Source organism: Adiantum capillus-veneris, chromosome 16 (genome assembly GCF_014529385.1).
Source record: "Adiantum capillus-veneris isolate H3 chromosome 16, ASM1452938v2, whole genome shotgun sequence".
In the NCBI taxonomy this organism is placed as follows: domain Eukaryota; kingdom Viridiplantae; phylum Streptophyta; class Polypodiopsida; order Polypodiales; family Pteridaceae; genus Adiantum; species Adiantum capillus-veneris.
In genome coordinates this window covers 38,087,170-38,101,909 of record NC_140946.1, presented here as the reverse complement: position 1 = coordinate 38,101,909, position 14,740 = coordinate 38,087,170, and the positions used below count along the sequence as shown (strand labels likewise).

Here is a 14,740-nt window from a genome sequence, read left to right as displayed (position 1 = left end):
GAAAATACGGCTACAGTATGGCCACGTATGTATTTTCATGGAGTTTTCTGGATACCGTGATGAGGCGTTTGAAAGCAATCATAGTATAAAAGCCACAAATATGTACCATGTGCATTGTGCAATGAGTACATATTTCAATCTAGGTATAGTCACCGTAGCCCATGTTGCCGAGCAGCCAAGCATGGACATTGACGGGCCAAGGCGACTATGAAAAAATACTGCACAGAGAGGTCAGTGATCACCACAAAGTACAAACTACACACACAGTGCGTACAAAAAAGGAAAGGAAGAAGTAAACAAGGCACGTTGCATTAGATATCCTGTAAAGAATGCAGAAAGGTCTCGATGGGATAGCTATCCCACATGGGAATTGGCGGAACACCATTGGCCCAATTCTGCTGGGCATGGATTAAGGAATACTCGCTTGGCAGTAATTCACTAAACCCTACACTAAGAGCCCCGTAATGCGTATAATTATCAGAATTCGACTGATCCAGTACCAGGAGATTTGCGTCCGCCATTTCTTGGAGGAGGCTTGATATACTGGAATTGCTATGCACAGAATTGTCTAAAGAGCTCATCATTCGATCATTGGATGAGTCCCAACTCTCAAATTTGGGTGCAGAAGGCGTGATTGTTGCCGCTGCGACGCTCTTGCACATGAAGGGCGCCGCTAATTTGCCTCCATAATCTTCACTGGATTCAGACGCAGACAAGGGCCCCCTTGGAGACACGTCTATCACTGCGCCGCCACTAGCTCCGACTGAGCATTGGGAAACGGGCAGGCATAATGAAGATTTCTGCTCGCTATAATTAGTCGTCCTGCATTTGTCGAGGGAAATGCTGAGATTACAGTGCTGATTAGGGAGCTGGCCATTAGCGCTGATTAGCTTTGCGGGTGTATAATACATATTATGTACAAACGGCTGGCTAGCATTAGAATTAGGGCTACCAATTTGAGGCCTATCGAGAGGTGGATAGGGATAGACTGGGGTAGGGGTCATTATAACAGCCTGTTGCGGAGCTTCCATGGGAGCTGCAGGGAAAGGAAGATGGCGACGAGGATGAGGGTGATGGAGAGGATAGTCAACCTGGGTGCTCTGCTGCAGTTTCGAGCAGGCGCGGAAGCGGGTCTCTGGGGAGCCGGTGAGGGATTGGACGAGCCACATGAATTTGGAGAGGCTGGTGTGAATAATCTTAGGAGAGTAGGTGTGGATGATGATGGGTCTGATTCTGCCATTGCAGTACTGTTGGGGGCGTCGCTTGGCGATGGAGGAGTGGGGGTCTTTGATAGCTTTGAGGCTGAGGCGCGCCCTTGCAGTACCTTGAAGTGGCGCCGAGTTTGACGTAGAGGCTTTGCTGCAGCTGCCGATTCTCTGCAGCAGCTGGTCGACGACAGAGGCCTCTGTCTGCAGATCAACTTCTGTACTTTTACTACTGATGCTTTGGACCACATCTTTATCGCCCTGCTCTTCTACGTGCTCTGTCCTGTAGCTCATATTCGACCGCTCTATGCTGCTGCTGCTTTTCTGACGACCATCTATATCCATCATTATATTATCACCGTACCGCTCCAGCTCCAGAATTTCATCGAGCTCCATAAGAAGTGAAGACGCTATATCGACGTTGGGTCTCTCTCTCTCTCTCTCTCTCTCTCTGATCTCTATGTGTGCGCCAATTCACCAGTAACGATGGCAGCTGAAAAGCACGTCCGAGCTCCAAGGACACAAGAAAAGCTCTCTCTCTCTCTCTCTCTCTCTCTCTCTCTCTCTTATCCACAATACGTATTACAGCCTACTGCAGGAAAACTCGTGGCTTTCCCTCTTTTCTCTTCTCTCTCTGCAATAATTACCGAATCCCACTTCTCTTTGTTGTCTGAGAGAAGTGCGTTGTTCACAGAAAGGGCTTTCGACTTTATATGCCTTGCGGGAAGCCGCCGCTGGCCATGTCTCCACAAGTCTACGCGTTTCTTTTGCTGACCGCTTCCCACCTCGCTATCGAGGCCAGTAGACCAACTACCCCGTCCAGGGCTAGAAAAATACATTTTTCCTAACCAAAGAAAATAAGGGCAAACTTGAAATTCTGCTGGATTTTAGGTCAAAATTTGAAGATTTTGCGGGCATCTACACTAAAACTTGTGTAAATTTGTCGGTTGTCTTCAAGGCAAACTCAAAATCTAACAGGGATTTTACAAATTTAGTCGTTTAAAATACACTATATCCCGTTTTTCTCTAACACTGACCCTGTCTACGTTTGCGTCCTTGTAATGGCTCGGAAAATTAATAAATGCCACATTGGAAGGGCTAAATTCTATATAAATTTAATATTTCCATAAAACTCACCTTTATCTTTTAAAAAAATCATAACAAAAAGTTATATTATATTAATATTATTATTATATAACAATTGACAAATTTACAAGGAAAAGCAAACCACATCGGCTTACCCAATCCTCCTCAAAGCAGGAAGAGGATCCCCAAGGAGCCCTCAACATGAAATCCAAATGCATACCAAAGTAATGACTGCAAAATAACCAGCATGAAGAAACATCATCGAATTGTCGAGTAAGAGCTTTGCTAAACTACCTCAACTCTAGCCAGCAATTAAACCTCTCTGCTCGTAAACTTATAACTAGATTTGTAAAAAACTTAAGACGGGTTCAATATCTACATAGTCTTAAAATTCATAACTAAATTAAAATTTCTTCACGTTGAACTTTTTTGGATATATCTTTTATTGACCCTTCTCTCCGCTTTTAGTGCATTATTCCTTTAGCACTAGATTGGTAATAGGATGCATTTATGTCATTGGACATTTTTGTGTCCTCTTAACCGAATAACTTCCTAGAATTATTGCTTGAAATGCCAAGGAGGTTTTAAAGTGCTATATATATCCATAAAGCTAGCTTATGACATGAAAAAACTTGACTTCTTTTTAGGTTACTGATTCCACCTTCAGAGTCGACTTTGAATAACATTTTTAAACTTAACTCGAGCGATAAAAATTAATGTATATTGTTTTTAGCCAATTTTTATGAGATTGACATTAGATCGTCGTAAAACACAACTTAGTGACCTCTACAGTGCTACATAGATAGAATAGGTAGTTTGAAGGGTGTTTTTATGCTTCTATAAGATGGAAAGCCTATGTATTGACAGCTATGGCCCATTCACGAAAAAATTCTTTTGGTTGGTAGTAAAAGTCACATTTTGATGAATATTTTGGAAGTGTCTTTGTAATCAAAGACAATTTTAAGTGTGTTAATGGAGTTCTCGCTTTGTAACTCTTCTTTCTTGAGTTTTGGGACACCTAATATCTATATAGCAAACAACAAAAAGGCAGAAGTGATTTTCCATCTTGCCAGACTCATTTTGACTTAATTCTATGTTGTCTTCAAACTACTAAATTTCACTCAACAAACATGGCACATTTCAAGCTTAGGTCTTAATATAAGTGTACAATTCCAATTTGATACCAACTTGATAGGTTAAAAGTCCATACAGAAGACCACATTGTGGAAGCCAGTTTTTTCATCCGTGTAGGTTCCATGATCATGTCCTGTTGCAACCACGAGGGAAATACTATCTAGCTCAATCTCTCTCTAAATGACGAATTCACATTGAAAAGGCAATGTGTACTTGATAGTTGGCTATGGTCTTCGTAGAGTAGCCACACGACCTGTAAACCTCCCATTGTTTAATTGCGATTTTTTCATGAATTTGACATGTGCTTTGACTACCACCATGATGCGAAGGTTTCTTTTTATGAATATGGTAGCATGGGGTGGTGGGTCAAAGGAGGCGAGACCCGAAGAGCAACCTCCCCCCCCCCCCAAGAGGGACTTAGAGCACCTTGTCATAGGCAAAGTCGAGGGTCAAGTAGAGGTGCTCGTGGGAAAACATTCAAATTGTTGGAACTTTCCCATAGAGAAAGCAAGACATCATTGTGGAAAAGTGGCGCTTTGAAGTGGGGTATGGTCCAACCACCCTCTTGAGCTAAAAACACATCTAAACTGACTATCGATGTTAAACTTAGATGCATAGTTTTTGCGAAACAAACTACTCGAGCATCAAGTAAGAGTTACTCGGTTTTCTTTTGAGTATGGTTACACAACTACCACTATACAAGGCAAGGCTCTAATTTTAAATAGCCCGCTCCTTCCAATTGTGACTTTGGGTAAATCTACAAGAAGACTCTCTTGTTGTTATCAAATATCTCTCCCAGTAAAACTCCTACATAAAGCAAAGAAATGTAGGATGCAACCGCCCCCAAAGTTGGAGAGAGAAGAGATGACAAGATGGTTGCTCTCTTGCATGGCGAAAGCCCCATAAGGTATGCCACAAATAATGTGTGTGTTGTGCTACTAGGAAATGCTAGTTTTTTCCCAACAATTTACTCAGTTTTGTGTATTTTTTCCTTTTACATATGAAAAGCTTATTACCTCCAAAAGCACATTGAAACCAAAACACCATACAGTCTATCTTTGAAAACGGGCAAGCCAAAAGTGTGTCATAGGATGAGGCTGAGGATAGTGTTCGGGAAAAGAGAGAGGTACACAAATGTCAACACCCTCTCAGAGTGGCTTATAAACAAGTGAAAGGGTCACCGTGGCTTTTTAAAACATTAAGAAAGTTATAAAATTATGAGGTTGAGTTTAACTAGAACTATATAAGGCGAAGCATTGTTCGGAAATGTCTCTTTTATTAAGCAATCAAGTTTTCTTCTCGCAAAGAAACAAATCGTATATACTAGCAAAATTTTTGAAATTAATTGCAGACCTTTTGAACTAAGTTCTTATATATTCTCTAGTTTTTTTTTCTTTTTATCATGGTTTGCTTATTAATAAATAAATAAATAAATAGAGAGAGAGAGAGCTCATTAATGTGTGTGTGTATATATATATTAAATAAAAAGAGCTCGTATATGTACATTTATGGGTTATATATATGTGTGTATGTATGTATATGTATATATGTATGTATAAAATTTACTAGAATTTTGGAAGGATGTGGAATAAAATTTAGGATGAGTTTCAATCATCTCTTGAAAACATTGAAAGTATGCCTAACTCAAGTCTCCTCGGACCTCCAAGACTTCTTTTAGAAAGCCAAAAATAGCAAGAAAAATTTGTTCCAACGGTTCACAATTGCAATGCACGTAAAATACAATCCTTTACAAAGGCTTTATGCAGTTCAAAATTAGCTTAATCTAAGGTAATAACTTTCCATGGAACATGGAAGTGACGTTGGAACGAGAGATTGCACATTAAATGTAGAGAAGTTCAATCAATCAAGCCAAGCTTCTATGTCTAATTTGTCAATATATTCCATTAAAAAAAGGCATTTATTCAATTCATTCAATACAATGTGTGTGCACACTACATGCATCAGCTAACACGTGCGTCTCATGCCATGCACACATGTTACACTTTATAGCGACATGCTACATGTTGTAGCCCACATTCTGCTTGCCCTTTTCCATTGATGGTGTTATGTTTGCTTGAGGTAAGCACTCAAAGATGAGCCTCAAAATTCAACTTTATAGTCTCACTATGCAAGAGCAAGATGACGTTGCGAACCTTGTCAAAATAATTAAGAGCATATCAACCCAGCTTGTTTATGTTGAACTACAAGTTCTAGACAAGGATAAAATAGACGTCCTTTTTAAAGCCCTACTAGGTAGCTTTAATAATATTGTCACTCTGCTGAAGGAGAAAGATCCCATTCGTGCACTTGAAGATGTTCTCAATTCACTTCTAGAGCAAGAGAAAAGAATTGGTACATACAAAAAGTCTCAAAATAATGTGATGGTTGTAAAAGGTAAAGGTTAGTCACATTGTGGCAAAAATAACGACAAATCACAAGGTTACTTCTGCATTTAGGTATCCCCCCTTGTGTGGCAATTTGACGTCTAGAATCCCCTCCCCAAACCTCACGGACGTCCGTAACCTTGATCCTTGACTTGTGGCCTGTGTAATTATGAACAAGGACCCTCCCCTCCCCCCCTCCCCCGCCCCCAAAAGCTTGAGTCATGCACCTCTATGCAGTGTATGAACGTACGAGACCAATTCACAAAGCCTTGTGGAGATTTCAACCCCTCTAAGCGTTGATGTTTCAAGATTATCTACAAGATATATACACTTTTACTATTGGCTCATTTTGTTTTTCAATAGCTAGAATCCCTCAAAATTCCTCCATCCTAGCCTAGCATCATTTAGAATGTTGCTAAGAAATAGCCATGCAAGAAGTTACAATCGAGAACAGGACATCCTCTACAGACGCAAGCCCATACCCAAAGCCAATCCACCTCAGCGAGCTTGCTGTCTCTTTTGCAAGATGCACTATATAAAAAAAGAAATCCGATGGTGCGTCCTGCCCGTCTGTTGGCATCCTTGGCTAGCAATTGTTGCCTCGCTGACTACCTAGTGCCTTGTGGACCTCTTGCTTGCCTCCTGTGCAATCTACCACCCCTGAAGCCAAGCATACTAGCATACAACACTATGTGCATGGATACAACCTCCTTAGTAATCCCTAACACATGCGTCTCATGCCATGCACACATGCTACACTTTATAAAGACATGCTACATGTTGTAGCCCACATTCGGCTTGCCCGTTCCATTGATGATGTTATGTTTGCTCGACGTAAGCACTCAAAAATGAGCCTCAAAATTCAACTTTATAGTCTCACTATGCAAGAGCAAGATACGTTGTGAACCTTGTCAAAATAATTAGGAGCATATCAACTGTAACATTTAATGGCCTAATAACTTATGTGTAGCGGAAATTAGCATGAACATAGTGGGCATTTCATTAGAATAGATTCCTAATGAGAATTACAAGAGTGCTTGGGTGGAGAGAGCAACAAAAAGCATAACACCTAGTTAGATAGCATCAACAATACTTTCAAAAGAGAGAGAAATTAAGCTATTGACAATAGTTGAGGACCGGATTTGCATGGAGCCGGTCCCCCCTCCAAAAGGCTTTGTATTATGGCTTCTCCCATCAAGAGAGACATTGTACAATACAATTCTTTGTGTTCCTTCAAGACTAGCTAGTGCAATGAAGATGGAAGCTTCATGCACTAAGCAAAACACTTAATCAAACACAACTTCAATTATCCCCGTTCTCAGACCCAAGACCTCACACACCTTCGAAGATGGTGAGAGCTAGCAGGGTATGAGAGTAGATTGAGAGGAAGAAGGAGTATCTTACGAGAAAGATGTACATTTCCTCACATAATCACTCATATTAGCCTAGCTTAGCTTAGTAATTAGCTTGGTAGAGAAGATGAGCATGCATTGAAGCTTGGCTCTTGGTTGGATTTGCATCCACATGCCAAGAGAGTGTTGATGTAGGCTTCTATCTCACCAGCTTGGAGTAGGTGATGAGCTCTCCATTAAAGCTTGGGAGGAGATAGAGTATTCTTTCTTCACACATGGTCAAGTGTGTGTGTGTGTGTGTGTCAATGCCAAGCAAAAATCAGCCCCCTCTCTCTCTTGGGCAAGCCCTTCCTGCTAAATTGGTCTGGCTTTTGCCTCATTGGACCTCCCCAAGTCAAGCCAATGGGTGTTAAGCAGCATAAGTGATAGCCTTCTGACATGTGTCCCCCTTTCCCCTTTTGTGAGAGCTTTAGGTACTTAAATAATTAAACTAAAATCTCATTCGACCCCTTTGCCTCCTGGCCAATAGGAATCAGGCAAGCCATTGGGCTCCTGAATGCTCATTGGCCCCTTGAGAGACTGCCCAATAGTCTTCTAGGAGGCTTAATTCTCATTGGTTTCTTTTATTAAATGTTTTTAAATTAATTAAACTAGATTTACTCTAGATTAATTCTCATTGGTCCACTTCAAGGGTCTTCCAATAGGAATTGGGCGCACCTTGTGGGCATCTGGCCTAGGGAGCTGACATGTGTCCCTAATTCCCTTTGTGTAAAGGGAGCATGTGTGTGTGTGTGTGTGGCTTTCTCTCTCATCCCCTACTAAATGGGCTCGCCCCCTCCTTTGTAGACTTTGAAGAAGACTTTTGTACACAGACTAAGCATCCAATTTTCCCTAGGGTTGACCTTTAGACACAACCTTTGAATTTTGGAACCTTAGCATTTTGGAAGTCTTAATGGGCTGAACCTTAGGGTCTTTTTAGCCCATTGTTGCACATGGCTCTTTTGCAGATGGCCCCCCCTTTTGATCCTTAATTTCCCTCCTTTGGATCCCTACTGTGGCCGGTCTACTAGCTTAACCAATATTCTATCTTTTACTCCCCTGGTACCTCCCCACATTAAATGATCAGTTTAATATGAGAAAATCATTTAGGAGCATTAGATATTGATTATTATGACATTACCTCTCTCTTGAAATCATAGTCATCCTCGAATATGGTGTAGAGAAGATAAAGCATGTTCATGAGTCCTTTTCTTAGCGGGTAGAGGATCCCTATGTTACCCTACGACATCATTCCACAATGGATGACTAGTCCATTTGGAGCTTGAGAGCTTGAGGCTGCCGCAAGCATGTCTGCCCATTAGTCCTATCAGTCTTCCATAGTAGAGTGACAAGCTCTACTTGGTGTTTGGGAGACGTTGTCTCCACAAACATGATCTAAGCATGCATACTACTTCATTTTTGTGCACAAATAAAGAAAAAGAGAGTCTTATAAGACAAAAATTTTGTTCATTTTTAACATTTTGTACATTTGCTTACTCTTGGGAAGCATTGTAAGCATTGACAAAGTTTAGGTTATCCTTTAATTGTATGCCTTGCATCCATCTAGCATCTTCAAAAGGATAATTCTTAAATTTAATAAGATATCGTCGGATAGTCTTACCGCCTCTTAGTACCTTGTCTTCATGTCGGAGAATGGACTCGGGCTGCAGCACCTCCTCTTGGTCCTCGATCTCCGGTGGGTCTTCAATAGTTGGTTCTTGAGGTGGCTCTCCTTTGTAAGGCTTTAATAGGCTCACATGGAAAGCATTGTGTATGAGCCAATGATTGGGCAACTTGAGTTGATAGGCCATCTCATTGATTGGCCTAAGAATCTGAAGGGACCATAGTACCTTTTTGCTAGTTTAGCATAGTACTTTTGGTGACCCGTAGGATTCTTGCCCGTCGTGTGCCTTAATCGAGCCTTGGGAAACTTTAACAAGACCCAATCATTTTCTTTAAAGGCTTGGGCTCTTCTGTGCTTGTCAGCAGCAGCCTTTTTCCTTTACTGTGAGATAGAGATAGCATCCTTAATCTTTTGGAAATATTCTTGTAGGTCTCGGCTATACTCATCTGCAGTGAAGATCTTCCCATGTACCTTAAGTAGCAAGGGACTTTTTAATCTTCCCTCAATTACCTCGAAAGGTGCTTTTCCCGTGGAAGTATGTACAGTGTTATTGTAAGCATACTCCACTAAGGGTAAGTACTTCTCCCATTGGGATCTTTGATCTACTTCCGTTACATAGGCTTTTAGTAGATCGAGAATGGTTAGGTTAGCTATTTCACTTATGCCATCAGTTTGTGGATGATAGGCCGAAGAGAAGTTTAGCCTTGTTCCTAAATTCTCAAAGAGACCCTTCCAGAAATTACTGGTCATTCTAGGATCTCTATCCGACACTATGGACATTGGCAAGCAATGATACTTGAAAATTTGTGAAATGAAGAGGGTTGCCATTTGATGGGCTTTGATAGTCTTTTTGACAGGTATAAAATGAGCTTGTTGACTAAACCTGTCTACTATCGTCCATATTCCCGTATTCCCATGGATAGACTTAGGCAATCCAAAGATAAAATCCATGGATATGCTCTCCCATGGTGAATTAGGGATTTGCAAGGGTTGAAGAAATCCAAGTTGCTTCCCTCTATCAAATTTTGTCTTTTGGCATACCACACATTTGGAAACGTACTCTTGTATGTTCACTTTCATGGTAGGCCAATAGAAATATGTTTCAATTCCCTTTAAGGTAGACTGAATCCCTCTATGCCCCGCATAAGGTGAGGCATGAGATTCATACATTACTTTCTCACGTAGTGAGTTAGTAACGCATAGTCTATTGCCATAGAGAAGATAACCATCTTGTAAAGTAAATGGTTCTTCTTTCTTCCGTAATGCAAGGGCTGAAATCACATCTTTAAAATCGGGATCAATAGCATACTCATCTTTCATTGAAGATAGATCATTGTGAGTTGCTATGGAAACCGCATTCACTCTCGGTCGTCTTGAGAGTGCATCGGCTACTTGATTATGCTTGCTAGCAATGTGAGCAATATGAAAATGAAATTGCGAAAGGAAATTTGCCCACCTCATTTGTTTGTTGGAGAGCTTGGTCTGCGTCATGAAGTACTTAAGACTTTGGTGATCCGTTCGCACAATGAAAGGAGTCCCCAATAAATAGTGCTTCCATGAGTCTAAGGCATGTAGAACTGCAAGGAGTTCCTTTTCGTATATGCCTAGAGCTTGCTCAACAGGGTCGAGCCTTCGGCTCTCATAGCCTATGGCGTGCCCTTCTTGGAGCAAAACAGCTCCAAAGCAATCACCACAAGCATCACATTGGACCTCAAATGGTTTTGAGAGATCCGGTAGTGTAAGCACAGGTTGCGAGATAAGCTTTTCGAAAGCATTGTTCTCCCTAGCAGACCATGTATACTTAACGATTTTCTTTGTTAGGTCATGTAATGGTCCCGCAATTTGTGAGAACTTTTCTATGAAGCGTCTATAGTATGCACACATACCTATAAAGCTTCTTAGTTCATGAAGATTCCTTGGTTTAGGACATACTTTTATTACCTCTAACTTGGATGGATCCATTTGAATGCCATCTTGAGAGATAATGTGACCTAAATATTGAATCTCTTGCAAGAAAAATTCACTTTTCTTTCGATTAACATAAAGTTTATTCTCTCTTAAAACTTAAAATATTACTTGGAGGTGTTACTTGTGTTCTTTCAATGAATTAGAGTAGATGATAATATCATCAAAGAACACTCCAGTGAAGGTTCGATGAGGCCTGAACAGCTTCTCCATCAAGCGGTTGAATGTGGCTGGTGCATTGGTCAAGCCAAAAGGCATGACAATGTATTCGTAAAGAACAAATGTAGTGCGAAACGCGGTCTTTACAATGTCTTGATCAACTATCCTTATTTGATGATAGCCACTCTTTAGGTCAACCCTACTGAAGTAGGTCGATCCTTGTAGCTTATCAAATAGGTCTTCTACCTGTGGAACGGGAAACCTATTCTTGATAGTGATCCTATTCAGTGCTCTATAGTCGACACACATACGATATGTGCCGTATTTCTTTTGCACTAATAGCACAGGTGAGCAAAATGGAGATGAGCTTGGCCTAACCATACCCTTCTCAACTAACTCATGCACTTGCCGCATAATCTCCTCTTGTTGAGCTTGAGAAACTCTATAAGGAGGTTTAATTTATTAGGCGGTGAACTTCCTGGAAGAAGTTGAATTGCATGGTCATCATTACCTCGTTTAGGAGGTAGCTCACAAGGGATGTCGTCAATAAAAACATCTTGAAACCCCTTGAGAAAATTGGATAACTCTAATTCCTTTTGGTTGCTTTTATTTTCTTTTGCTAAAGCATTAGGTTCATTTTGAGAGTCTTTAACAAAAATCATGTACACGGAAATAGAGCTTTTTATTGAGTTGCTGAAAGCTGGTGTATGTACAATGGGGATGGTGTTACCCATTTCCTTAGCATCTATATACATGTCTTTTTCCCTGAACTTAAAGGAGATTCTCCTTTCAGGAAATTTAACATCGGCAGCCAGGCGGTCAAACCATGGTGCCCCTAGAATTACATCCTCATGCTTGAGAGGAGAGATAAAGAAGTCCTCTTTGTCCACATAGCCTTGGACATGAAGCCTCAATTTCCCGATTAAGGGAGTGACTGAAGCTTCTTGCCCCTTGAAGGCACTGTCTGCGGGTAGGACATCTCCCATCTCGTAGGATTGTATTCCTAGCTTGGTGGCCAACTACATAGATATAAAATTGTGAGTAGAACCAGGGTCAAAGAGAATAAAAGCATCATGTTCTCTTACCTTTCCCCAAGCATGGCATAGAGGAGATCCTTTGTGGTGAGTTTGGTGAGTGTCCTCCTCTTGGATTTCAACCAAGGAAGCTCTAGGAGGATCTTGGCGGTTGTTCTTTTGGGGACAAGCGTGGTACGCATGCCCTTGTTCACCGCACTTAAAACAATGGTTATCATTACGATAACACTCAAGCTCTTCAAGAGAGAGTTTATTCTTACCTTTGTAAACTCCCTTCTCTTTAGCTTTGTTGGAGATTCCCTTAGGAGACTTTTGGACATTGTCCTTCCCCTTAGGCTCATTGGAACCCATGTTTTCCGGGGGCTTATTATTTCTTTTTGCCCCCGTTTGGAAATTGATTCGAGAGGCCACCATAGTGTGGTGTATTACCGCCGATATGGTACGTGTTCTTTGGGAGTTGACATACTCCGCCATTTCTTCAGTTAAGCCCGCACAAAATTGTTGCTTTTGCTCTCCAAAATCCAACCTTTTGAAGACAGTGGCTTTGAGTTGTAGGTTCCAAAACATGTCTACATATTTGTGGATGGATTCATTGGGAGAGAGCTTTAAGCTTCGCCATTCGGTGAGTACTTTGTCTTTGGCATCGGTGGCCAAAAATTGCTTCATAATGGAAGCTCCTAAAGCCTTCCATGTTCGTGGAGCTTCACCGTTGGCTCGTAGGCTAGACCACCATTTTCTGGCGGACTTTTGAAAGTGCATAGCTACATGGCGTAGCTTAGAGGACTCCGTGAAGCCCTCATCTCCAAACGCCGCATCGAATTGCTGGATAAAGGCCAAGACTTTGTCCGTGGCACCAAAGGTACCATCATAGGTAAGGAAAGAGATACTCTTCCCTCCCTCTTTGAATTTCTTCAGCTTGGACGACCTCTTCCATGCGGCATAGGATTTCCTATGGCCTCTCCTTTTTTATGGTTCAAAAGTTGCACCATCACTTTCTTCAGAAGGTGAAGAATTTGAAGAAGGTGGAGAAGAGGGTGACCTCTTTCTCGCCTTTTTCTTGTCTTGATCTTTGTCATCTTCACCATAGCTTTCATAAGAGGAAGAGGATGAAGAAGATGGAGAAGAGGGTGTCCTCTTTCTCGCCTTTTTCTTCTCTTGCTTTTTATCATTCCTCTTTGAATTGTGGTGGGGAGAAGAATATGATGGTCTTCTCCGCTTTGGTGGTGATGGAGAGCGTTCAGCCCGCCGTCTTCGTGGAGCCATCTCCGCCAAGGTGGCGGGAGACTCTCTTCTTTCTCGTTCCTTCGGTGGAGGCTCTTGAGTTCTCTTTTGGGAAGGAGATACATCATCAAGATGTAAATTCTTGAGCCCTTCATCACTACAAGAGGCTATTCATATTAGCGACGCTCACACAGCGACGCTCAAAAAAAAAATCCCGGCGTCGCTATGAGCGTCGCAAATTTCTTTGTTAATTTGCGACGCTCATAGCGACGCCGGCTGGGCTAAAAAAATAACCGAGCGCGCCCAAAAACTCAGATCTCAGATCTGAGTTTTTCGGCGCCCTCAAGCAAGGAGCAGGTAACGCTCTCCCTCTCTCTCTCTCTCTCTCTCTCTCTCTCTCTTTTTCTTCTCCACACACACACACACACACACACACGAGGAGAGGAAGGAGAGACAGGTATGCTCCTTCCCTCTCCTCATTCTCATGTTCCCTTCCCCTCTTTCTCTCTCCCTCTCTCTCTCTCTCTCACCCACACACATACACACACACACATAGTGTTTTTGAAAGAGAGAGAGAGAGAGAGAGAGAGTACAAACATAAACAAAAACGCACACACACATACATAAACAAAGAATGCACACACACATTGAGAGAGGAAAAGAGAGAGAGAGCATGCATAAACAAAAAACGCACGCATTGAGAGAGGAAAAGAGAGAGAGAGAACATGCATAAACAAAAAACGCACACATTGAGAGAGGAAAAGAGAGAGAAAACATGCATACGATCCAAAAAAACGCACACTCATTGAGAGAGAAAGAGAGAGAAACTAATTTAACGTCGTAGGAAACTAATTAAAATTAAAAGACCTAAAGATCTAGCCGACGAGGAGTTGAACTCAAGACCTATTATTCAAGAGGGAAATAGCATAATCAATCTATCATACTTGGCATGGGTGATAGAAAGGTTATACCATTTATCTCTTTTTATTGGCACACACATCCACACACGCGCACACACACAAGAAGAAGAGAGTTATAACGTCGTAGGAAACTATCTTAAAAGACGTTAAAGATTAGGTTATATGTAGACTTACATTAAATTAGATTTAGGTTTATTTTTAACTAGATTTACGTTTATTTACGCTAGATTTAGATTTACGTTATATTAGATTAGATTTAGGTCTCCATAGACTGCGATGCCTGCATGAAGCGGGTGAAGAAAGCCCTCAATGGAATATAGGGTATTGCTGCCTTCACTCATGGTGGGCTCCGTCGATCCAAAAGTACTGGTGAAATGTCTTCAGAAGATAGGGAAGAAGGTGGATCTTCAAGGCGGCAAGAGTCACTACATCCCCGACACAATGACCATCTAGACAACCTCTAGTCATTCAACAGCAACTTCAAAGTTAGTAACAAGAGCAAGAACGGTCTAAAGGGCCAATTGCTATCGTCAGATGTGGATGGAGATGAGGCAGCGTCACCGCCGGAAGTTAACTCTCACATCTTAAGTGATGAGAATGCCAACTCTTGCCGAGTT

At 41.5% G+C, this 14,740-nt stretch overlaps 1 protein-coding gene across 1 annotated transcript; it reads right to left on the bottom strand.

Annotated features, from left to right (window-relative positions):
- Nucleotides 1-287: 287 nt before the first annotated feature.
- Nucleotides 288-1,872, bottom strand: LOC147438874 (uncharacterized). The gene has a single exon (XM_086484210.1). The coding sequence runs from the start codon at nucleotides 1,599-1,601 to the stop codon at nucleotides 312-314; it is 1,290 nt and encodes a 429-aa protein (XP_086340336.1). The 5' UTR covers nucleotides 1,602-1,872; the 3' UTR covers nucleotides 288-311.
- Nucleotides 1,873-14,740: the final 12,868 nt, after the last annotated feature.

What these genes read in the sequence shown, in the direction of transcription:
- LOC147438874 (XM_086484210.1), bottom strand. Translation starts at nt 1,601, where the DNA reads ATGGAGCTCGATGAAATTCTGGAGCTGGAGCGGTACGGTGATAATATA.